At 47.2% G+C, this 24493-nt stretch overlaps 6 protein-coding genes and 3 long non-coding RNA genes across 13 annotated transcripts; 5 read left to right on the top strand and 4 right to left on the bottom strand.

Annotated features, from left to right (window-relative positions):
• The first annotated feature begins 12 nt into the window (after positions 1-12).
• Positions 13-3710, top strand: LOC9635330 (probable copper-transporting ATPase HMA5). Its single transcript, XM_024670479.1, has 7 exons — positions 13-262; positions 322-635; positions 720-2108; positions 2165-2419; positions 2469-2591; positions 2653-3135; positions 3195-3710. Exons 2-7 carry the CDS (start codon positions 330-332, stop codon positions 3591-3593), a joined length of 2955 nt encoding a protein of 984 aa, XP_024526247.1. The 5' UTR covers positions 13-262; positions 322-329; the 3' UTR covers positions 3594-3710.
• On the bottom strand, positions 3569-3945 carry LOC112344914. The gene is made up of 2 exons (XR_002991875.1): positions 3830-3945; positions 3569-3774 (listed from the first exon to the last, which is right to left on the bottom strand). It is a non-coding gene; the product is annotated as an uncharacterized LOC112344914 (long non-coding RNA).
• A 5-nt stretch (positions 3946-3950) lies between these two features.
• LOC9635329 (APO protein 1, chloroplastic) lies at positions 3951-5758 on the top strand. The gene is made up of 3 exons (XM_024670480.1): positions 3951-4088; positions 4209-4570; positions 4641-5758. Exons 1-3 carry the CDS (start codon positions 3984-3986, stop codon positions 5677-5679), a joined length of 1506 nt encoding a protein of 501 aa, XP_024526248.1. The 5' UTR covers positions 3951-3983; the 3' UTR covers positions 5680-5758.
• Positions 5759-6945: 1187 nt separating this feature from the next.
• On the top strand, positions 6946-7343 carry LOC112344913. The gene is made up of 2 exons (XR_002991874.1): positions 6946-7095; positions 7145-7343. It is a non-coding gene; the product is annotated as an uncharacterized LOC112344913 (long non-coding RNA).
• A 4123-nt stretch (positions 7344-11466) lies between these two features.
• On the bottom strand, positions 11467-12579 carry LOC112344860 (pentatricopeptide repeat-containing protein At4g02750-like). Its single transcript, XM_024670384.1, has one exon. The coding sequence runs from the start codon at positions 12577-12579 to the stop codon at positions 11467-11469; it is 1113 nt and encodes a 370-aa protein (XP_024526152.1).
• Positions 12580-12593: 14 nt separating this feature from the next.
• LOC112344859 (pentatricopeptide repeat-containing protein At2g35030, mitochondrial-like) lies at positions 12594-13364 on the bottom strand. The gene has a single exon (XM_024670383.1). It carries the CDS (start codon positions 13362-13364, stop codon positions 12594-12596), a length of 771 nt encoding a protein of 256 aa, XP_024526151.1.
• A 2042-nt stretch (positions 13365-15406) lies between these two features.
• On the top strand, positions 15407-17765 carry LOC9635326. Of its 2 annotated transcripts, XM_024670482.1 has the most exons (5): positions 15407-15508; positions 15574-15891; positions 15946-16572; positions 16631-16813; positions 16868-17765. In XM_024670482.1, the coding sequence occupies exons 1-5, from the start codon at positions 15416-15418 to the stop codon at positions 17426-17428; spliced, it is 1782 nt and encodes a 593-aa protein (XP_024526250.1). In that variant the 5' UTR covers positions 15407-15415; the 3' UTR covers positions 17429-17765. The 2 variants fall into 2 exon arrangements, with proteins under 2 accessions (XP_024526250.1, XP_024526251.1); XM_024670483.1 differs by lacking the exon at positions 16631-16813.
• Positions 17766-20539: 2774 nt separating this feature from the next.
• LOC112344950 lies at positions 20540-21094 on the bottom strand. 3 transcript variants are annotated; one of them, XR_002991898.1, is made up of 3 exons: positions 21008-21094; positions 20829-20944; positions 20540-20770 (listed from the first exon to the last, which is right to left on the bottom strand). It is a non-coding gene; the product is annotated as an uncharacterized LOC112344950 (long non-coding RNA). The 3 variants fall into 3 exon arrangements; XR_002991897.1 differs by having other exon boundaries at positions 20829-20963; positions 21008-21092; XR_002991896.1 differs by having other exon boundaries at positions 20829-21088.
• A 143-nt stretch (positions 21095-21237) lies between these two features.
• Positions 21238-24170, top strand: LOC9633966 (phenylalanine--tRNA ligase beta subunit, cytoplasmic). 2 transcript variants are annotated; one of them, XM_002965710.2, is made up of 19 exons: positions 21238-21307; positions 21357-21412; positions 21468-21568; positions 21643-21772; positions 21829-21944; positions 21997-22063; positions 22130-22171; positions 22225-22266; positions 22327-22403; positions 22475-22601; positions 22648-22815; positions 22876-22992; positions 23041-23151; positions 23209-23343; positions 23398-23472; positions 23588-23695; positions 23748-23825; positions 23887-23970; positions 24016-24170. In XM_002965710.2, exons 1-19 carry the CDS (start codon positions 21250-21252, stop codon positions 24082-24084), a joined length of 1761 nt encoding a protein of 586 aa, XP_002965756.1. In that variant the 5' UTR covers positions 21238-21249; the 3' UTR covers positions 24085-24170. The 2 variants fall into 2 exon arrangements, with proteins under 2 accessions (XP_002965756.1, XP_024526452.1); XM_024670684.1 differs by having other exon boundaries at positions 23209-23472.
• Positions 24171-24493: the final 323 nt, after the last annotated feature.

Here is a 24493-nt window from a genome sequence, read left to right as displayed (position 1 = left end):
TTGCAATAAAGTCAAAACTGGCACTAAAATATAATAGTTAAAATAGATTAAGCGTTTGTTTTTAAAAATGAGGACACGTGGCCCATTTAAATCGACGGTAGAGATTGGGGACGAGGGTTTTTTCAAACGCAAAGCTCCCGGCATCTGCTCACGCATGATCGCATCGCATTGACTGATCGGTGGCGCTGCGCAGGCGCTGTCACTGGCAATCGCAAGCTCGCATTCCCTTCATCCTTTCCTCTTCGATCTTGGAGCGCCTAGGGTATTGTATAATCACAGGCTTTCTTGTTTGAATTTCACTCAATTCCTCGTCGATCCCAGGTCTCGCAATGTCGAATCGCGGCATCGACATGGTTCTTGTCAAGGCGATCGACGGATCGCCGTCGCCCGATCCGGCGGCGGTGCTCCTGCCCGCTCGCTATCCATCCATGCCGAGGTATCCTCCCTCGCCGCCCAGGCCCGACATCGACGCCGCGCAAATCCAGAGCGTCTCCTTCAAGGTAACCGGCATGGAATGCACTGCCTGTGCTGGATCTATCGAAAAGGCTCTCAAAAGACTCCCGGGGATCAAAGAGGCGGCGGTGGCGGTGATCCAAGAGAAGGCCCAGGTTGTCTTTCACCCAGCTTTCGTTGACGTAAGTTCTTTCTTTATTCTTTAGAAGCGAAGAACTTTTCTTTCGATCTAAAAGTCGTCGTTGTCCTGTTTTCCCACTTCCCAGGTAGAGACTATCCGCGAAGCCATTGTCGACGCTGGCTTTGACGCGGCCCTCTTGGAAGATCCTGTCGAGCAGTCGACCACAGTGTGTCGTCTCCGTGTCAGAGGTATGACTTGCACGTCGTGCTCGGGTTCGATCGAGGCGGCGCTCAGGAAGATCCAGGGGGTGAAGACTGCGGTGGTGGCTCTCGCCACCGAGCAGGCTGAGATCCTCCATGACCCCAGAGTGGTGAGCTGCGCGAAACTTATGGAAGCTGTGGAGGATGTCGGCTTCGAGGCCGAGCTGATCAGCGCCGGAGAGGAGAGGAACAAGGTCCACTTGCAGCTGGAAGGGGTGCATTCGCAGGAAGGCTTTCGAAACATCGTCACCTCGCTCGAGGCTTTGGCTGGGGTGACGGAGGTGGAGCTTTTCCCTACGGAGGAAAGAGTGGTGGTTTCTTACGACCCGGACTTAACAGGACCGCGATGTTTCATAGAGATCATCGAGCAGACGGGACCGGCGAATATGTACAAAGCTCGTTTGGCTATGGGAGCAGACCGTCGTCCGGATATGAAGACCGAGATCAAGCACTACTGGAACCTCTTCTTATGGAGCATAATCTTCACGGTTCCGGTGTTCTTGCTGGGGATGGTGTTCATGTACACTCCGGGCATCAAGAGACACATCGAGAAGAAGGTGATCAACATGTTGTCCATCGGACAGATACTGCGCTGGGTCTTGTCTACACCAGTCCAGTTCATCATTGGGTGGCGTTTCTACGTCGGGGCTTACAATGCGCTGCGACATGGCTCGGCCAACATGGACGTTCTCATAGCTCTCGGAACGAATGCTGCGTACTTCTACTCGGTCTACACTGTTCTACGATCTGCGACGTCCCATTCCTTCGAAGGGACGGACTTTTTCGAGACGAGTTCCATGCTCATATCGTTTATCTTGCTGGGGAAGTTCCTGGAGGTTCTGGCCAAAGGGAAAACGTCGGAGGCCATTGCGAAACTCATGAGTCTTACGCCGGATACGGCCATCCTTCTCACGGTGGACGAGGGAGGAACCGTTGTTTCCGAGCGTGAAATAAGTACGCAGCTCATACAACGAAACGACATCGTCAAAGTCTTGCCTGGCTCCAAAGTGCCAGCGGATGGAGAGGTAACTTGGGGACAGAGTCACGTAAACGAGAGCATGATTACTGGTGAAGCTCGACCGGTTGCAAAACACGGCGGAGACAAAGTCATTGGTGGGACTATGAACGAAAACGGGGTGCTTCACGTACGGGCAACTCATGTTGGATCCGAGACGGCTCTTGCACAGATCGTTAGACTGGTGGAGGCGGCACAAATGGCCAAAGCTCCCGTTCAGAAGTTCGCTGATCGTATATCTCGATACTTCGTTCCCATGGTACGTGTATATGTTTCGCTGTTGTGTGACTGATGGTCTTCTTTTACTTCTTTCAGGTTGTTCTTGCATCAGCTTTAACATGGGGTCTGTGGTTTGCTGCTGGAAAAGCTAGCTGGTATCCCAAGTCTTGGATCCCATCGAGCATGGACGAGTTCGAACTGGCACTTCAATTCGGCATCGCTGTGCTGGTCATTGCGTGTCCTTGCGCTCTGGGGCTTGCTACGCCTACTGCTGTCATGGTTTCAACTGGAAAAGGAGCCACGCAAGGTGTTCTTATCAAAGGTGGTGCTGCTTTGGAGATGGCACGCAACGTAAGTAGTTCACGTCCGAGAGAGTTGTACTTGAGCTGTTTATTTTCAGGTTGACTGCATTGTGTTCGACAAGACGGGTACACTTACGAAGGGAGAGCCGAGTGTTGTTAACACGAAGCTATTTCAGAACATTGCTCTGAAGGTGTTCTTTACGATCGTTGCTAGTGCCGAGGTACGAGGGATGTGTTTCCGTCTCGACAAGTATTTTAACATGTTTGGTTTTGTTGTCACAGACCAACAGCGAGCATCCCCTAGCCAAGGCAATAGTCGAGTTTGCAAAAGGTCTGAGCGCAGAAGAACCATTTGAGCAGCAGCAAGTGGAGGATTTCAAAGCTATCCCTGGACAGGGAATTCAAGCAGTTGTGATGGGAAAAGGACTGCTGGTTGGGAACCAAAAACTCATGTCTGAGAACGGGGTCTCACTTCCTCTGGAAGCCTCAGAGCAGCTCAAGGACGTTGAAGTGCTGGCCAGGACGGCGGTGCTGGTTGCAGTCGACGGGGAACTCACGGGCATCATCTCCATAGCAGACCCGATCAAACCAGAGGCACCGGCAGTGATCTCCATGCTCAAGCTGATGAAGATCAAGACCATCATAGTGACTGGAGATAACCGAGGCACAGCTCTCGCGGTTGCTCGAGAGGTTGGTATCCGGACGGAGGACGTGATCGCCGAGGCCGATCCAAAAGCCAAGGCCGAGAGAGTCAAGGAGTTGCAAGTAAGTTGGCCATTTCTCTTTCCAAGCTCGAGACTAAAGCTTTGGTTTTGAAACTTTAGAGCGCGGGCATGGTGGTCGCAATGGTCGGAGATGGTATCAACGATTCCCCAGCTCTGGTTGCCGCGGACGTTGGAGTTGCCATTGGTGCCGGCACGGACATAGCGATCGAGGCCGCGGACATAGTTCTCATGAAGAGCCACCTCGAGGACGTGGTCACCGCCATCGACTTGTCCAGGAAGACGTTCTCGAGGATCCGACTCAACTACGCCTGGGCTCTGGGATACAACGTCCTGGGAATCCCAATCGCGGCTGGAGCGCTCTATCCTTCCGCGAGGTTCCGGCTTCCACCATGGATCGCTGGAGCTGCCATGGCGGCCTCGTCCGTGAGCGTCGTGTGCTCGTCGCTGCTACTCAAATACTACAAGAGGCCGAAGAAGCTGGAGCACATCGTCCACTAAAGAACGATCGCTCGAAGGTTTGGATTTCTAGTTTCTAGCACTACCTACTTGTACAAGTGATAGCGATTGGTTTTTCTTTGGTTTGGAGCTTGCGAGTAAGCGATGATCTTGCTATCCTTTGCCTTTTCTTGCGAGCTCGATCGCTTCGTCCAGCAGACTTTTCAAAGACCGGGCCATTTGTCTGGATGAAAAGAGATGGAGTGAGAATGGCGAGAAAGAGAGAGAGAGAAGACTACCTGGTGGATTCGATGTTGTCGAAGATAAACTTGGCTCTATCTTGGAGAGCGCCCACTGCCCATCTCTTGATCAAGTACCTTTGCTTCTTTGCCGGGAGTGGATGCTTTGTCCTGGGCATAGAAAAGATTTATTTAGGGTTTATAGTGACTGGCTATGGCGGGGGAGAGCAATGCGGCCCTGGCCAGCGGATGCCCGTGCTCGTTTCTAGGCGCTCGGAGCCGGATTTCCTCTCAGCGGCATTGCGCGCCTGGATTTCAGGTGAGTGCCTCTGATTTTGGCGCTTCTCCTTGTGAAAATGCGATGCGTTCGTTCTGATTGAAGATTTCGAGAGCTTTGCATTGCATTTGCCTCACTTGTTCTTCTGTTTTCTCGATCCAGACCATCGGAAAAGGAAGAAAAATCTCCAGACTCTACTCCGTTAGAATGTGCCAGCAAAGTTCTCCCGGATCGAAGGATGTTTTCCACTCGGTCCCAGAGTACGTGTTCCCGCAGAACCTCGATCTACCGCCGGTTCTCCCGACCAACAAGAAGAGACCATACGTGAGGCCGATCAAGCTCGTCCTCCGGGAGAGCCGACGAAGGAAGAAGCTGGGGCTGATACCACACTTTTGGGACGCTCCACGCAACGGGATGCTCGTGGAGCGCCTCATTCCCGTGGCGTACGAGGTGATGAAGCAGCTCGGAATCCTGGAAGAAGGGGTGAAGAAACTCATGGAAGTTGTTCCGGTGCAAGCTTGCAGGTAAGTCTCTCGTCTCTCGTCTCTGCTTTGTAGTCATTTCTAAAGTCTTGACACAGTGATCTTCACACAGTTGCTGCAAAGACATCCATGTTGGAGCGTCCGGCCACCTGATAAGAACTTGCAAAGGCTCCGGCTGTGCTTCACGGCGAGGCGCTCACGCGTGGATAAAAGCCTATCCCCCGGACGTGCTCGTTCCAACAGAGTGCTACCACATCCTGGATAGGCTGGCGTCTCCGATCATCCACGAGCAAAGGTTCTCGGTTCCCAGGCTGTGTGCCATCACCGAGCTCTGCATCCAAGCTGGCTACGAGCATCCGGACTATCCGGTGGTGAGATGGGCCAGGATATCCGGCAGGCAGGTCGGCAGCGGCCGAGCTCAAGTTGCCGAGTCCCGGCTGCTCAAGCCGTATACGGGATTTCCTGGCGATTCCGGGCACACTGCGGGCAGGAAAGACTCGACCAAGGAAGGGAGATTTGTCCGCAAGATGCTAAGGCCAGGGACTGACAACACCATCTTTGGGGAGCCGAACGAAGCCGAGGATGGGGACGAAGAGCTGGAAACCACTAACAGGGAAGAAGACGAAGAAGAAGAAGAAGAAGAAGAAGAAGACCAAGTTGGCGGAATCGAAGAAGAGGCCCAAGGTAGTGAAGAGAGCTTCCTGGAGGGAAGAGTTTTTGATCCGGCAAGAGACGAGATAGTGGCGACGGCCGAGAGAACTATCGAGGCGTTCCACACGGTGAGGAAGGGGGTCCAGCTGATGATGAAGAAGTACGTTGTCAAGGCGTGCGGTTACTGTCCCGAGATCCACGTCGGGCCTCGCGGCCACCGGGTGAAGATTTGCGGAGCTTTCAAGCACCAGCAGCGGGATGGCAAGCACGGGTGGCAAGAGGCCGCGCTGAGCGATATCTTTCCTCCGAATTTCGTGTGGCACGTCCCGAGCGGCCATAGCCCGGCTCTGCGGCCGGAGCTGCGGCGGTACTATGGACAGGCACCCGCAGTGGTGGAGCTGTGTGTGCAAGCAGGTGCTCGGGTGCCCGTGAAGTGGAAGCCTTTTATGAGGAGCGATGTTGTCATACCGGATGTAGAAGAGAAGAGTGTTGTATGCTGACGAAAAGAGAGTCCCAAATTTTTCAAAAAGTTTGTAAAAGCATTCTAGCTGAAAGTATCCAACATAAGAGTAAAAAGTATGTACTTTTTAACTACTTCAACAATGAGCAAGATTTTTAAGGTGGTTTATCGACTCGTCATAATTCTCAAGCTGCCTCGGTTCTTGCAGGTTTTTGCTTTTGTTTTTGTGTATAAGCCAGCGCGCTGAGAGATACTCTAGATACTCTCATGACAAGCAGCCACCAACATTGGCACTCCCGGATCCTGAGTTGGAAGAGGTGGCGAGACCACCTTGGTGTGTCATGAGAGCTGCGAAGTTTCCATCTCTAGTCTAGCAGCATCAACATTGGCACTCCGGATCCCGAGTTGGAAGAAGTGGTGAGAATGGAGTCGCCACCACCTTGGTGTGTCATGAGATCCATCTCTAGCAGCACCAACCTTGGCACTCCCGTTGGAAGAAGCGGCGAGAATGGAGTCTCCGCCACCTTGGCGTGTCAAGGATCCGCCACCTTGGGACTCCCATCCTCAACTAGCTCGGACTCACCGGATTGCACAGGAAAAGATCCATCTCTAGCCGTGAGTGGTGGTCAACCGTTGGCTCTCCCTTATCCAGCAGGAGTGGGAAAAGTCGATCACGCAGTGATTCGGTCGACTCTCAAGGATGGTGTTCAAGCAGCAGCTCTGTCGACTCTTAAGGTTGCAGCTCTTCCCGAGATAGTGGAAGAAGTGGCGAGAATGGGACTCCCCTCCTCAACCAGCGTCGCAGGAGCAGCTCTGGTCGACACCACCAGCGAGGGACGCGTTGGTCTCGAATTTGGAAGCAGCTCCGGTCGACATCGCCAGCGAGGGACGCGTCGGTCTCGCGTTTTTCCATATCCTCTCGAAGAAGGTCGCGGTGTTACTGAGCAGGAAGTGGATCGATCCTTGTGGGAGCACCGGCGGAGCTTGCTTTGCCTGGATCCCTTGGGCATCACCCCCGGCGCTAGCATTTGCAGCGAGAGCAGCTCGCGCCTGAGGATCGGCGGCAGTTTTGGAGCAGCGGCAGTGGCATCAGGACTAGTGCTGCTCCCGGTCGTTGCGGTGCTCGCCTTCGTCTTCATACTGTTTTGCATCTCCGTGCTCGTCGGCATGAGGAGGTCGGACTTAACGCCTTGGCGGAAGCGTGAGAGGAATCGTGTGGGATCGATCAACTCGTCGGCTCTAAATTACTCAGTTTATTCTTCTTTTGACGATAATTCTCTCCATGCATTTTAGAGTTTAGGGCATTTTAACTGAGGGCTAGGGCTTTTGGGGCGGAAAAATGGAGCTCAAGAGCAGTGCTAGATTCCATCGCCATGCTGCCGCGGACAATCCCACGCTCGTAAGATACGTTCCTTTCCTCGTTGTGGCGCTCGTCGTGGCGCATCTTCTCGCATTTGTAAGCTCTTTGGCTATCTTTTCTTTCTTTTGTTTATCCGTCCAAGCAGGCATTTTGGATCTACAAGGTCATGACAGAGAAACCCAGACAACGAAGAAAGACGCACTGATCGATCAAAGGTTTAAATTCCTTGCGGCAGGACGCAAGGATTTTTGTGCTTGCGACAATTCACGTTTTTGTACACTTGACTTGTTCTAGTTTGTTCCTTCGAAAATGGCAATCCTTCAACGTAAAATTCTTGACTTGAATTCCGAGTCTGTGATGTCATCTGATTTGGACAAAACGGAAGTCCTTTGCCTGCCAAATCGTTTTCATATCCTCAAAAGACTTGGAACTTGACTGCAAGGGCTCTAAAAGCGATAAGCTTTGGGAGTACGCAATACCGAACTCTACATTCTCATGGAATCCTTTGGAAATAGAAGCACTAGAACTAGTGCAATGGAAGATCAGATTAGTAGAGTTTTCCTCCGGCGAGGCTCCGCGTTTGATGCATGGCTCACAGCCACTACTGTGCAAGTAAATGCTTCTCTACAGCACATTTTACTTTGTAGATTTGGAATTTTTCTTCACTCTTGTAGGTAGCGCAAGTTCTTCTTACGCTCCCACACTCTTTTGCTCAAATGGGGCTGGCATCAGGAGTGGTATTTCAGCTTTTATATGGCGCTCTTGGATGTTGGAGCTGCTATATGACTACATCCCTGTATGCTGATTATATTTGGATATTAGACTCGCAAAAATTACGAAAAGAAAATCATATTATTCAGGTCTGAAAAGGAATGAATTTCTCATAAGATCTTCTATGAACAAATGCTTTGGTGGCAGTGGTATGAAGTTTTGGAAGCCCTTTTGGGTCGATGGTGGAAAGCACTTGGTTTGCTATTCAACTGCATGCTGATGTTGAGTGCTGCAACAATTCAGTTGGTAGCTTGTGGGAAGTGAGTATTTTAATAAGGATCTTGTATAATTCTTAAAATTGGACTACAGCACTGTATGGTACATAAATGACAACCTTGATAAAAGGACTTGGACATATATTTTTGGAGCTATATGTTTCTCTACATTATTCATTCGAATGGCTCGCAATTATCACCTTTGGATGTTCTTAGGTGTTTTTATGACAAGTTACACTGCTTGGTACATGACAATTGCTGCACTATTTTTTGAAAAGGTAGGAGATTCTGAAAATTAAACTCTGGAATATATAATGTTTGCTTTGCAGCATCAGAATGCTGTACATACAGGCCCAACAAGCTCAGTTGAGTACTTCACAGGAACTACAAATATTATTTACACATTTGGCAGTCATGCTCTAACCCTGTAAGTATCAACAAAATCATATTTCCTTACAAAGGCCTATACTTTCAATGAAGGGAGATAATAGAAGCTATGGACCAGCCAAGAAAATTCAAGTTTGTTTATGTCTATGCCATTCTCTATATTCTCACACTTACATTACCATCTGCAATAAGTGTATATTGGAGGTTTGGAGATAAAATGCTTGAACATCCAAATGCTCTTGCCGTTTTTTCTCCATCTAAATTTAAGACTATAGCAGTAATTCTCATGCTAGCTCATCAGGTCAAAAGGTTTATTTCTTAAGTTTACATTGTAATTCACAAACTTTTATTGTGCAGATAATTGAGTTTGCAGCATTTATAGTTCCTGTTTTTGCAATGTGGGAAAAGATGCTAGGCATTCATCACTCCAATAACCAAACTATAAAATATTTTGCAAGGATACCCATTGTGCTTATAATATGTTTATTTGCACTTATGCTACCATTTTTTGGATCGATAAACTCAGTTGTGGGATCTTTCCTCTCCAGTATAGCAGTTTATATTCTTCCATGTGTTGCATTTATGGTTATTAGACAACATGAAGAATCAAGAGAGGTAATTAAAACAATTTTTATAAGCAAATAAGTTAACTACTAAAGAAATTTCAGAATGCTATAGAACAACCTCCAATTTGGATTTTTAATAGTTGGGTGGGAGTTTACTGCATTAATCTTGGGATTGTGCTATGGGTGGCAATTGTAGGTATGGGTTTTGGTGCATGGGCAAGCATGTATAGTCTATTTCACAAAGTTGAGCGCTTTGGATTGTTTTCTAAATGCTTTGAATGTAATAAACTTTAAAATATTAACTTTAAAATTATAATATTTTGGAATTTTTTGCTTAATAAAAAAGGGTTAGTGATAATCATATTCTATGAAAAAACAACCTTCTAGAAAGTGGTAGATTAGAACACTTATCACCTGACACAAAGAAGGCATAAAGATGTTTCTAAAGCCACTTATGATTAAATTCATTTAGATTATATGATATTTTAAAAATAAAAGAACATGAATTAATAAGATAAAAAACAATTTTGGTTTCTATTTAAATGTTAAATTCTAAACATTTATTCTGATTTGGACTATTGCTCGTGCATGGTAAGAAAAAAAATCCATCTCTTTTTCGCCAGTTCCATGTGCTTGATCACGAATTTTTATGATGTCTCTAGTAGAAAAATCGTAATTTTCACTTGGAGGACTTTTACCGTTGTGACGAATCGTAAAAGCTCTGTTCAAATCCAAGCCGTGAGAAAAGTCCGTAAGAAAAGAAACGATGCTTACCTCCAAGCTCCAAAATCAACACACTCCATCCTTGAAAACATGGAATCGACTCGCGTCTCGGCAAACCACGACTCGGTGCTCGATCTGCAAATCCATCAAATATGTTGCCAGTTTGTGCCCAGGGTCAAGCCGAAGAATCAAGCTTGTTGTTTTTGGGTCAGCATTGTTAGAACTCCATCATTATCGTCACCATGAAAATGACAGGCTCGTCCTCGAGATCCACACTTGAAGAGATGGACCAGGAAGTCCCTGGCACGTGCTCCACTCTCATTCCTGCAACGATCGACGATGCTTCCACGCGATATTAGATTGCAAGTGTGAGCGTGTGACGTGACTGCAATGAGAGTGATGCCTAATCTTAGCTTGCAAAAATATAGTTGTTTTGTGCTTATGAAACTCTTCCAATGCTTCAGCTTGAATCTACTTTGGCATTTGCTTCTTGTAGTCCAAATCAGAGGCTACAAGAGGCAAATTAAGCACCACTTGGGTTTACCTGGATTAACACGTTCCCAATGAATTAAAGTTAGTAGAAATTTTGCTAGACTCTATTGATGAACTAAATCATCCACCATTTTGGTCACTATTGTTCTGCCTTTATTAGGATACCAATCAAGAATAAACTATCTTACTCAACTAGATCCAAAACAACTAGTTGCTGTAAAAGAAAAACCATTGCCAAATGAACTCTCTAAGACTTAAATAATTATATGCTATAATCCATAAATTTCTATCAATTTTTTCTCTTCATTTGTTTTGTAGAAATTGCCCAGAAAATACAGGTTTCTTTCTAAAGACTTCTACCTTTTGCACTCAATCACCAACTCCCTTGCACAGTTGAGTAGTGCCATAGTCTGCTCCTCAAGCAAGTAAGCTAACAATGGATTCAGCTTGGCTCCCCTGTCCATGACGATATGCCCTGGCCTTGTAGCCCATCTGGCTCCTTATTAACATCCTCAGCCTTCGGACTAAGATGGAACAATCCAAAAGTAAGCCAAAAAAGCACACCAATAACTTACATCCTCACTCCACCCTATAATCAATCTGTGCCTCCTAGTATACTCTTAGAATTGCTAGAGGGCTGAAGGCATTTTGCATTACACTACTGAAATCATTGAAAGATCATCTTACAGTCCATTACTCTTCCTCCTTGGGAGAAGAGTATCCACATATCAGCTGCCACCGTTCTTGATGCCTTGCTGAATAGTACTCTATCCTACAGAGAACAAAGTTCCTTTCAAAGTTAGATATGAAACAAAATGAACAAAGCAAGGCAATATGAAGAAGACATTTATTTATAGTACATTATTACTTATGGCTAGATTTGATGTAATCTGATCATGAGCCTTGGGAACCACTAGTGACGCAAGTTCCAGCGATAGGTTCAAACGTAAGATATTTTCTTGATTGTTCCTTTTTTTTTCCCTTTTTTCTTTTTTTTGCTAAGCTCGTTCTTGTGCTGTCCAGGGCGAAGCATTTTGCACATAGGTCTCTGCTTACTTGGATCTGTCAATTTTGCTTACAAAAAATCTGTCGACTATTCTGGTTCACATCAATAAGTAACAGGATCTTTGCATTAGGTTATAAAGAAGAAATGCTTAGTGTGAAGAAATCTGTTGACACCAAGAAATGTAGATTATCTTCTCAATTCAGGCAAGAAAATGTCGAATTACTCTCAGTGAAGAAGTGTCTTTGATTCCAAACATCTTGGAAGAGTATGTTCCCTCTCTACTTAGTTGGAGAGGGTTTCTTCTTGGTCAATGTTGGGTCCTGGCCAACTTCCAAGCGTCAACGCAAAGTCCCTGTCCCCCGGTCGCCGACAGCAGCGACCGGCAGTCCACAATGTCGGGGACGTACGGCATGGCCGAGACCAAGCTCCGCGCCTCGTCCGCGTGGCCGCCCCGCCCCAGCAAGCTCACCACGCACTGGAAATGCTGCTTGCTGGGGGCCATCCCAAAATCCAAACCCATGGATCGAAAGTAGTGGCAGCCCTCGCGCAATCTCCCGGCGTGGCTGGATCCCAGCAGCAAACAATCGAAGGAGATCTCGTCCGCCCCAATCCCCTCGGCTTGCATCCTCTGGAAGATCTCCACCGCCTTGCGGGCGGCGCCGCGTTGGGCTTGTGCCGCCAGCGCCACGCCCCACGAGACGCGATTCCTCTCCGGCATGGCGTCGAAGATCGCGGACGCGCGGTCGGGGAAGCCGGCGTGGGCATAGGCGGCGGCCATCGCTGTCCAGGAGACGAGATCTCTCTCCGGCATCGCCCACGAGAAGATCTTCGCGGCGTGATCGAGATCACCAGCCTGGGCGTACGCTGCGAGGAGCGCGTTCCACGAGACGACGTCGTGCTGCGGCATGGAATCGAAGATCCAGCGCGCCTCGTCGATGCGGCCCGAGCGCGCGTAGGCGCTCAGCATCGAGTTCCAGGACGAGATGTCACGGTAGAGCATCGATTGGAAGACGCGCTTGCTGTGATCGAGCGCGCTTGCTGCCATGATCGCGTTGGAGAGGCGGAGATCGAGGTCGCTCACGCGCTTGGAAACGATCCTGGCGTGATCAAGCTCGCCTCTGTGCGCTAGCGCCACGACCAGCGCTGTCCAGGAGACTAGATCCCACTCGGGCATTCGCGAGAGAAGGAGCTCCACACTCTCTACATCCCCTTCCTGGGCGTTTGCCGCAAGCATGGTGTTCCAAGCCACGCGATTCCTCTCTGGCATCTCTTCAAAGATCTCTTTAGCTTGGTTGATCCTCCCCAGCTGTGAGTAGCATGCCAACATCGCCGTCCAGGAAACGATGCTTCGATCTGGCATAGTGTCGAAGATTTTCTGAGCTTGTAGCAAATGCCCGTTCTGAGCAAATGCTACAATCATCGCTGTCAGCGCGACTAGATCCCTGTAGAGCATCGATCGAAAGATAGAAATCGCTTCTTCGAGGATCCCTTCTGAGAGAAGATGACAATCATCGCGGTCGACGCTACCATGTTCCACTCCGGCATGGAATCAAACGCGCGCTTGGCGCTGTCCAGATGCCCGTTATCGGCAAATCCCACCAGAAGCGTCGTCCACGCCACCAGATCGCGCAGCGGCATCGCCAGGAACAGCGCCATCGCGCCCTCCAAATCCCCGGCGTCAACGCACGCAACCAGCATAGCGCTCCAGGAAACGAGGCTCGGATCCGGCATCGCGCGGAAGATCGCAGCGGCGAGGCGTGTCTCGCCGATCTGCGCGTAGGCGGACAGCATCGCCGTCCAGGAGATCGTGTTCCTGGCCGGCATCGCGTCGAAGATCCTCTGCGCGTCGCCGATCCGGCCGATCCGTGCGTAGGAGGCGAGCATCGCGTTCCAGGAGGCCAGGTTCTTGTCGGGGATGCGATCGAAGAGGGCGATGGCGTCGTCGATCTGGTCGTTGCGGGCGTAGGCGGTGAGCAAGAGATTGTAGGAGAAGACGTTCTTCACGTCCAGGGCGTCGAAGACGCGGCGGGCGTGGGCGGTGCTGCCACACCGGCCATACATCTGGATGAGGAGATTGGAGAGGAAGAGGCCCGAATCGATCATGCGCGGGCTGCACGCCACTCGCGCGTGGATGATCTTGGCATCCGGAAGTGTCGTGCACGAGGATATGAGATCTACGCATTCCCCCCGGCTCAACTCTTTCATGCAGGGTTTAGGACTTCAAAATTTAGGTTATGACCGTTGGAATTGGACGGCCAGGACTGGTTTCCTACCATCAACGGCAAAATGTGAGCTATAGCATCTTTTTGCACAAAGACGGCGGGAATCTAGTGAGCTTCTCGGCGATGCTGGTAGCGTATGCCCAAAACGGGCATCTGGACGAGGCAAAGGCGATGTTTGATCATGGCTTTGATCGAAATTTTGTCTTCTGTAATATCATGTTCCATTGATACACCTCAAATTTGAAGCTCCTGGAGAAAAAATATATCTATGTCAAAATGCCTGAGAGGGATGTAGTTGGACATCTATACTTGCAGAAAATACCCAAGAAAGGCATCTTGATGAGGCTAAAGCTGTGTTTGCAGCCATACCCGTGTCATTGATCTTTTACTGCCCAGTGGAGTGTGGTTGTGTGATTCCTGTGTTTTGGAGGTATTTAGAGAGAAGAGTGGTTGGTTCTAGACAAGAGAAGGAGAAACATCTCGAGCTAGAATCGTCACGGGCAGCATTGTGGAGCTCGCGACAGTTTGTTTTTTTCACAAATTTTTCTCCTTTACTCGTTTCCGTGAAACATTGCTTTGCTCAGGGGAGGATCACTTATTCGTCTTGCTGAAAATCCATCACTGTGGAAGCTGCGATTGTGTTGGTATGTTTGTACGAGTAATTTTCCATTTGAAGGGCATGCGTTTCAAGGTTCTTTGTGTCAAGGCTTGGACGCAGTATGTGCCAAACTCAGGCTTGCGCGCACCGGTGGTGGTCTCGGGTTTTGTATTGCCACAAAACCATCTGGCGAAAGTAAGTCTTTCTTAATAAGCTATCAGTTTTTACTGTTTCGGTGTTGTTTGCTCTTCTAGTCTTAAAGCTGCTGATGACTTGCTTCTCGGTAAGAAGGCTCATCTTTTTTGCAAGTTATGTGAGGTTCACGAGACATTACTAACAAGAGACTGATATCTGTAAGTTGCGACATTGCTTCCAGTTTCTAACAATTGCCATCGTCTTTTACAGGTGATGGAACTACTGAATTCTCTATGTCAGAAATGGTAAGATACGTTTCTCTACTTCATTCATTTACTACCATTCGGTTCTGCTCGGATCCTTGGGCTATCGGGCGATCGCCTCAACATGATTACCATCTCGTTTCTGGTGTATACGTCTCGATACTAATAGTTGCGAGCAAGAGAGGCAGGAACTGATGCAAATCAAAGCGAGCACGAAAGGATGAAATGCACTACCGTGACTCCCACATTCACCGTTCTGCATCAAAATCTGAGCCTCGGCAGCTTGGTTGAGTTCGAGAAATCCAGCAAGCACAAGCAAACAGCTACATGGAACCACACGAAGCAAGCAAGGTGCAACCATTGCCTTATGACCCTGCTGCAGTGCCTAACAACGGCGTTCTAAGGATGGGAATCGACGCGGTGGCCTCCGACTTGATCCAAGACAGAAATAGCAACAGGCCAGAGCAATCTCTGTCGCAACGAGCTGCGTAAGTTTCCATTTGGTTTGTTCTTACATTAGTTTCATCAGGAAAACGAGTGAACTCCTCCATCGGTGGAGATGTGCTTTCAAGGTGGTTCGTATAAAGGACGTTGTGGAGGAGGACAACCGGAAATGAATGAAGTAACAATCGTAAATCCCTTCTTCTCTTTTCGTCGCGTGATTCTACGTTTCCAAGGTCGATGGACGATCTCCTAGGACGGAAATTCGGTCCAAGGCAAGACCAATACGTTTTACTATGCAAATGGCGACGTCTACCAAGGTCTCATCCATGGAAAGGCAAAGAAGAGCGAGACTTAGTCACACTTTTGGAAAAATGCGAGGCATGCATCTTGTCCATAATTGAGGTTCTTTTTTATGGATCGCCCTTGGTGACGTTTTTGCCGAAACAAGACATGAGGTTTTCCTCCGCTGATGATCCTCAGATTCGCGATCTGGCTGAGATCCAAGCAAATCTTTCTACATATATTCCTTCGATCTCTCACGATCTTCTAAATCGATACTTTACATAGTAACCCTGCCCTATTATATTGGCGGTGATGGAAGCTCTAGCATTGGCGTTCTCCTGGTTGCGACGCGCTCCAGCACAGGCAAGCACACAGGCAACAGGATTGAAGGTCCTCCTCCTTGAGGTGTGTAGAGCTCGCTCGTTTCTGTCATTTTTTCTTGTTCCTTGACATTTTTCGCGTGCGGGCAGACTCCTGCCGACAAGAAAGCGGAGGGTTTCCCAGCACTGCCCTCGCAGCTCGAGGCAGTGATCGCCAGCAGTGACCCAGCATCAACTGTTCCCGAGTATGAACTCGAAGAGGATGACGAGCATGACTTGCAAGAGGTAACTCCAGATGTAGCTAATCTTCGCTTGCAGCCGGTTGCTCCAATCGAGCTGGAGGATTCATCCTCGCCAGCACCACCCTCGCACCTCGAGGCAGTTATTGCCGGAGCAGCATCAAGTGTTCCCGAGTATGATCCACCACCATTACCTGTACTCGAGGATGAAAACCATGATTCGCAAGAGGTAACTGGAGAGCTTAGATGGTTTGCTTGGAACCGCACCAACCTTCTCTTGCAGCTAGAGGCGGTCATGGTTGGCGCTGTGGATTCAGTTCAATATACTTCTCTTGGTGGCAAGACGCTTGCAATCGACGACGACGACGACGACAACCTGAGCTGGGAGGATATCCAGAGCTATTTTCGGACCTGGACATTCCCGTCGGTGCAGCTACCGTCCAGAGCCGAAATGCATCTGGAGGTGGAGGAATTTAAGAAGCTAGTTGGAGAGTGGAGTTGGAAGCTACCGACCACTTTTCAGTCGATAAAAGAAGAAATGTGGAGTAGGCTTTTGAACGCGGGCTTGGAGGAGGACGAGGTGACGTCCCAGGAATTATGGGAAGAACTCAAGAACTTCTTGGGGTGGCATCGATTCCCAGTTATCAGTTCCCGACGGATGCTTCTGGAAGCAGCGCCAGGTCCTCCTATCTTCGTCTCCAACGAGAATGGCCCTTCTCTGTTCCGCTGGGTGGATGGCTTCATAGCTCCACTGCGCGCACAACAAGATGGAGAAGAACAAGCTTCAGTCTTTTGGCAGAGGTTGAGAGGCGATGGCACTAGCAGCGTGAGAAAGCACAGGAGGCCTCCAGACAACAATAGTGAAGGACAAGAACTTGTGGCAGCAATGGCCGAGGAGTCATCCTACAAGGTATGTCTCCGTTGACAGGAATCAGATATGTATTCGTACTAAGATCTACGCTGAACAGGTGCTAAAGTCTCATGCAGCAGCAGGATCTCGAAAGTTGTTGAGGCAAGCTGATGTTTCATCGACACCAGCTTCAGTCTTTTGGCGGAGCTTGCGAGGTGATGGTGTGAGAATGCACAGGAGGCTTCCATACAAGAATAGTGAAGAACTTGCAGCAGCAATGGCCGACGAGTCATCCTACAAGGTATGCCTCTGCTGACAGGAACCAGATATTCATACTAAAATGGACATTGAACAGGTGCTAAAGTCCCATGCAGCCACAGGATTTCCATCTCAGAAGTTACTGGCTAGCGGCACTGGTGACACTAAGGAGGCTAGCAGCAATGCTTCACCACCACCAGCATCGCCACCACCTTTTATGTGGCGGTGGTTCCCTCGAAGCTTGGGCCAGGATGGTGGGAAGGCCAAGAGGATCAACACCGAAACGTTTCAAGAAGCTGAAGGGACTTCAATATCGAGCTCTCAGAGTTTAGTGTATGACGTCGGGGTGAGCAGCAGCAGTGCCAGTGCCAGTGATTTCATCGAGTTATTTGAAGGAGAAGGCATTAGCAGCAGTGATGCCTTCCTGAACTCGCTGTTGGAAGGCGAAGGTGGCGGCAGCAGCAGCAGCAATGCGTATCTTCAGCTGGCTTCCTCCAATGATCTCAACTTGCAAGCGACGGCTGTGGCGGCAACCCCGCTGCTTCTTCCAATCCTTGCCGGGCTGCTGGTTGCGCTGCTCTTCCTCTTCTTCCTCTACTTCCTCTCGGTGATCAGGAGGAGGTGGGGGAGGAGGAAGATAGGGCTCCTGCCTCACTGAGTTCCAGCTTTCGATGCAAATGCCGGGATCAAGTTGTCGCAGGCATGGTTAGGTACTTGGATTTAAGCTTGAAGCCGGTGGCTTAACACTCCGTGATGATCCCCATCGGGAGTGATAGAACTTCGGTGGCAGATTTTCATCGGGTGGAGAGAAGGTGGCTCTAACGTCATCAAGGCAAGAAGTGAGCGGAGATATCTTACAAAACAGAGGTTACTAGCTTTGTCTAACTTTCTACACCGGTTGATGGTGTAAGTCCAAGCTAGGAAGATCATATACTGAGTGTTTGTAGCATTTAAACTTTGCTGATTCAGAAAAACAGTTTTTTGTTTTCTTCAAGGCTTGGTGGGAAACAAAAAAAGTTGCCAAGACTAGAAGTGACTATCACCGGCTTGTGTTCATGAGATGAATTATTACCCTGTGTGAGAAGAAAATCAATGGAAGGAAGCAATAGTTACAATTCCAGTAGCTTTGTGTTGCTACTAATCAATCTAGAAAGGATGCATGCGAAGTCCTCGTGCGTTCCAATCTTCGCACTGGTTATGGCGTGGGAGCCACGAACGAAAGGAAGAACAGTAAGAACAGTAAGTAAAGGAAACTGTTTTTTCAGCTTTGCTTGACGCTAGATGGAGCTGCGGCCATGAACATCGCCTTAAGAGTGAATGCGCAAACAATGGCCTCCATCAAGCCCCCACACAAAAGTTTTGCCACCGTTTGTAGTGGCAGCCAAGAGCGTTCCATCCTCACTAAAGCTGTGTGATCAACATAAGTTCTAAAAAACTACGCAATGGATCCAGAAAGCCACTTAGTACCTGAAGTCTAGGAACTTCAATCCAATCGCAGTGTTCATCAAGCAAAAGCTCCATGGAGTTGTCGTGTGAAAAACATCCGAGATAAACACTAAGGAAATGATCCGCAAACTATTCTTTCAATTTCAAACGTTATTCTGTCCACAGCTCTCTCAAGTTCCATTGGGATGAATCAGATGATAAGGGAGCCCATGCTTCCAAAACCTTCGATTTAAACCGACTGTTAAAATCGGACGGCCAGGATTCTAATTGTGACCGTAGGAATTGGACGACCAGGAATCAACGGCCACCATTTCATCCCCCAAGAACCAGGATGAAGGCTCCATGTCTTAGACGAGGATATAGGGAAGGTGCTAGCGCTGTTACCCACCAGATATAAAGGGCCTCAGTAAGGTCAAGGGGGGATGTCAAGTTTTCTGCGGACTCCAGGATCAGTACTGTGACTCCTCGATCGCTTCCTCCTCACCCTCCCCCAAGCCCCAGCACCTTCCAGTACGGCTACTTTGTTACGACTTCACTCCAGTCACTAGCCCTGCCTTAGGCATTCCCCTCCTTTACACTCTCCACCTTCTCTTTGCTTCTCTTACAATTGATATTTAGTTAGTTCACACAGTATACCATGGTATCTGATTGAATTCAGCAATTGAAACAGTTCTGTCATGATTCTTAGGTAGTATATACTTTGTACCATCAACACTGATCAGTTATGTTTGCTGCAATTAATAGCCTCTAAGTGATAATAGTGGTTTTTAATATTTACATTGGTCATTTGTTTTTTGGTAAATAAAATCTCATTGCTTTTATTTATGATATAAATAATACAAGATAGCACTTTATATTGTCACTAGTTGGACTTATATAGAAAGTTGACCACAACCCATCTTGATGTCAACATTATGAGAGCTTGAAGCCATATTATGTTAGCCATTAACCAACCTCAACATATGGTGCTGCAAATATCATATACAAATGACTTACTTGCTAGAAGAGTTGTGAAACATAAGGTGAAATCCATTTGGCATTTCATGGGGAGGAATGATCTTGTCATTACAATATTTGTGGCTATGAGGAAACATGACATGCTCATACTTAAACATCAGAGTTATCTAACTTTTGGAGGCAAGTAGTTTACTAGGGTGGATGAGATTAAATGATAATGTTTAGCTTGCATTGAGGGAAGTGTGAAACTAGTGTAATGTCAACTAATCAAGTGGTGTCCAAAAGAGCTAAGTGCCTTCGATGACAACATCATAATTCACTAGAGGATCACACATGGTTCACACAGTATACCATTCATACCACAGTATCAGAACCATGATAGAACCACTTCAACCACTATAAAAAATGAATACTACTTAGAACTACTTCAGCCATTGAATTATTTCAGATATCAATGTAGAAAATGCATACTACTTAGACCATGATAGCACCATTTTAACCACTAAATTCAATCAGACACTTCTGAAAAAAATGCACACTACTTATAGAACCACGTCAACCATTGAATTCAATCATATATAATGTATACTACTTAAGAACCATGACAAAACCACTTTGACCACTAAATTCAACTAGATACTAGTGCAGAAAGTGCATACTACTTAGCAACCATGACAAAACCACTTTGACCACAAAATTCAATCAGATTCAAATCTATAAAATATATACTATTATAAATTTCCGATGCATAAAATGCAGCCTACGTAAAATTAGCTCATAAACAAATGCAAACTAGACTAGTTCAAGTGTGACCACTGACTAGTTCAACTCAATTAAGAAAAGTGAGATGTACTTAATCAACCATCATTTGCTTTATCTCGTCCATTAACTCCACTAGATACTTATTTCTACCTCCTAGAGCCCACAATCCCTTGTTCTCCACAGCTTCTCACCGATGAGCTCTTGTAGTAAGGAAATTGTTGCAAAAGGTGTTGAGTCGTTCACTTTTCTCTTGCCCACTACTACAGCTAATATAACTCACTTTGCCACAAGTTGATTGTCACTGTGGACAGACCTTATTTTGCTTTTAGCCACCAGCTGTGTCTTGTTCTCAGGACTAAGCAATATTCGATGCAATCAAATGCTGTGAAACTTAGTGGATGTTGTTTGCTTCAAGCTGATTTCAGTTCATATGTGACACTCCTAAAATGCGGGCATGAATACAAAACTCAATGAAAGAAACCTGCCATGCGCGGCTAGAGCGTGTCCAACAGATCCATCGCCACCCTCTTTGCAGCTGTAACCTCTACTGCTGCATTAGATTAGTGGATTTGCAAAACACTGCGTTGTGAACTAAGGGCACCTCTACAAGAAAATTAACTTGTATTGCTCAAGGCTTGAAGCCCGCAACAGCCATGGCGCTATGGCTACAGAGCGGGTTTTTCCTTGCAATCTATCAATACAATCAAAGAGTTGTGAAGAACAGAGTTTTACAATCTGACCTCTCCATCTTGGTAGCAGTCGAGACTACCACTCGCTCTCACTCGCACACATCCGTAATTTCTCTGCTCGTTTGAACCGTCCCTGAATGAAAAACCTGGAAAACAACAACCAAAAGAGAGAAGCTCAGCCGCTTCTGGAATTGGGAAAAAGACCTTTCTGGTCTGGTGGCTACAGTTATCCACATTCGAGGCACTTGCGGCTCCTCTTCTAGAAGGCTTCTACAATCGTTGCCCGACTCATAGTCTTCCAATCCAGAATTCCTGAGAAGCTGCAAAAATCCAGATTTCCTGCCCCACCTTCTCTCTTAGGCAATTAGAGCACAAATACACACCTTGCCCCAAGCGTCTCGTTAACCCAATCACTGTGATGGAGCCTTATTCACAACCCCGCCTTGGCTCCTTGCCGATGCCTTCTTCAGCCCATTTGCCGCCAAAACAACAAACCCATTTTTCCCCTTCGTTTTAATTATTAGTAAGCTTTCATGGTTGCAGATGAGCCGTTGGATTGGAACAAACCATCAGCGGTGAGGAGCCTTCAAGGATATTCTTTTCAGCCCTAAACCTCTTTGAGGCAATGCCGACGGTGAGCGTCGCCAGGGAGTTGCTCCATACGATGCTGGGGAGGGTTTACAGTAAGAAAATTCTGATGTGCGCGTCAGCGCTCTGATGTTCGCCTGGCAGCGCAAGAGGAATTCGACGAGCTGTGCTTCGTGATTGGAATCGAGCTGGACGATGTGGTGAGTGTGAAATTCGCTACATTGCCGCTGCTTGATGACTCTGGCCTTTTTCCAGACGACAGAGAAAGCTATAATCAGGAAAGAGAAGCATTTGCAGGAGAATGAAGCGGACGAGGACGAAGAGGTTATCTACAAGATCGAGGTTCCTGCAAACCGGTATGGAAACTCTCCTGCATTTGTTCTGGAAACTCTTTCTTCCTTCTGTATTGAAGTTTTTTCTTTGTTTCCAGATATGATCTCCTTTGTCCGGAGGGGATTTGTCGGCAATTGCGAATCTTCTTGCGGGTCGAGAAAATGCCAACTTACAGACTTTCGAGACTTCCCGACTCCTCAATCCTGAAGATGATCGTGAAACCAGAGGTAGTGTTAATAATTTTATCTGGTCTTTTGTTGAAGTTTTCTTCCTGGTTGTTTAGACTGCAGTGATCAGGCCGTTTGTAGTTTGCGCTATTCTCAGGGGTATCACTTTCGATCAAGCACGCTACGCCAGTTTCATCGACCTCCAAGACAGACTCCATCAAAATATTTGCAGGTAATTTTCGTAAACGTGAAGCATATGTTCAACTCGTTATTATTTTTTTAAGGAAGAGAACCTTGGTTGCAATTGGAACTCATGATCTGGACACACTACAGGGACCTTTCACTTACGAAGTTCGTTCGTTTTTAAAACTGTTGAAGACCTTTATTCTTACTTCTAAATATGCATTCACTTTGCAGGCTCTTCCTCCATCAGAAATAAAGTTCATCCCATTGAAGCAGGTACCAAATTCAATTCATGGAGCGTAACTTTGTCTTGTGCTTTTTGGTGGCAGGCACAAGAGTTTACAGCAAAAGAATTGATGGAGTTTTACAAGGTAGCCGTGTGTCTACAATGTGTTTGCGAATCAGCTTTTCTAACACAGTGTTTTCAACAGTCGGATTTGAAGCTAAAGAAATTTCTCCACATTATAGAGGACTCGCCAGTCTTCCCTGTGATATACGACAGCAACAGGTAAAACTCAACTCATCGTTCATTAACACTCATCGTTCGTTCGTTCTTTTCTTTTCGTTATTAATCACCAGGACAGTTCTTTCGCTGCCGCCGATTATAAACGGTGCTCATTCGGCTATCAGCTTGAATACCAAGAACGTTCTCATAGAATGTACCGCCACGGATTTAACCAAGGCTAAAATCGTATTAAACACGATGGTAAGTGCTGCTTTTTCAACTTGGAGTCACTGAGATTTGCCAGCAGGTTGCAATGTTTTCCGGGTACTGCGATGAGAAATTCGAAGTTGAACCGGTCGATGTGGTGGATCCAGTTGGAAGAGTCACGAGATGTCCTGATCTTTCCTTGCGCACCATGGACGTAGATTTATCATACATTAAGAAATCCATTGGAGTACCACTTCAAGCTGGAGAGGTAATGTATCTTCTTTCCTTAATCTGCGTCCTTTACTATAAAACGTTTTGACTCTTCCAGATTGTGGATCTACTGAGCAAAATGCAATTGACGTCTAAGGAGATAGATGGGGACAAAATCCAAGTGTTTATACCGCCAACAAGAAGTGATATTCTGCATCCTTGCGATGTAATGGAGGTACTGTCTTTGTTTCATCCGTCTCAAAGCTCAATCTTACGGCTATAGGACGTTGCTGTTGCGTATGGCTTTAACAACATTCCAAAGACTAGACCAAAAACCAGCACTGAAGGGAGGCAGCAACCCCTTAACGAGTTCAGTGACTTGCTAAGACTTGAGGTATTTTGGTTGACTTGAGAAATCGAAAGCAACTCAATTTGTGGCCTTGTTTCGCAGCTGGCAATGGCCGGGTTCAGCGAAGTCCTTAACTGGGTCCTAGTGTCCAAGAAGGAAAACTTTACGTTGTTGAACAGGAAGGATGACGAGAAGATTGCTGCAATAGTTAGCAATCCTCGAAGCAGCGACTTTGAGGTGGGTATAAAGAGCCCTTTGTTTCACTGTTTCGTTAATTCTTTGGCTTTTCAGGTTCTGCGGACGAGTCTACTGCCTGGTATTCTAAAAGTCATGGAACACAGCAAAGATGTTCCTCGTCCAGTGAAGGTATTGATCAAGATACTATCATCTCTTCGAACTTTTCTTCGTCTCCCCGCGCTTGCTTGCCCCGCTTTGATCCATCGCATCGGTTTTTCTCTAAATTCGTCCTATCTTTATGCAGGTTTTCGAGATCTCTGACGTAGTTCTCCTGGATCCCAGTAAGGATGTAGGAGCTGCAAATTCCCGTCATCTGGCTGCTTTGTACTGCAGCACCACGTCTGGCTTCGAAGTAAGCTAATGTTGTCTGTAGAACAAATGGAATGACCAAGCCTGCCTTCCAGATCATACACGGCCTCCTGGATAGAATCATGAACGTTCTCAATGTTCCAGTCGACGGCTACACCGTGGAGCCATCCAATGTAAGGAAAAGTTCTTATCGTTTGTAATGTAATACTAAGCTCGTTTCGCTGCCTCCCACAGGAACCAGAGCTTTTCAAGGGTCGTCAAGCCAAGATTTTCTACAAAGGCTCCTGCGTTGGATCCTTTGGAATTATCCATCCTCAGGTACGTAACCTCGTCACGTGGTCTCTTTTAAGCTCCGCTCTGCAGGTGCTCAAGAACTTCGACATTCCGGATCCTTGTTCTTACGTTGAGATGGAAATCGAACGCTTTTTGTAGGCTAGAGCACGAAAGAAAAAGATTTTCCCCACGATTTGTTCAGTTTCTCATTTCGTCACCTTGAATTCTCTAAGCCTCACGGGAAAGCCCTGGTAAATACCAAAACCGCGCTTGATGAGAGGAGCCATGTCATGTATGGCCTCAACCATGGACCAGAGAACTGCCACCACCTTGAAACAAACCCAAGTAGACGAAGTGGTGGTAATCCACATAACACTTGGATAAACATCTTGATCCTCAGCAAATCGTAGTGTATGAGTTTTGAAAAAGTTTGGACTAGCATTCTGTTTAACTGCAATCCAAAACAGCTTCTCGAAATTACAATTCTGGATGCCAATTTTCAAGCTGAACAATTTCCATTCCATACAGAAACTTCTAGCTACTCAAGACTTTCTATATTATAGGACAA

Source organism: Selaginella moellendorffii, unplaced genomic scaffold (genome assembly GCF_000143415.4).
Source record: "Selaginella moellendorffii unplaced genomic scaffold, v1.0 SELMOscaffold_6, whole genome shotgun sequence".
NCBI classification, from domain to species: domain Eukaryota; kingdom Viridiplantae; phylum Streptophyta; class Lycopodiopsida; order Selaginellales; family Selaginellaceae; genus Selaginella; species Selaginella moellendorffii.
Note: the sequence above shows the minus strand (reverse complement) of the source record. Positions and strands in the feature narration are given on the sequence as shown.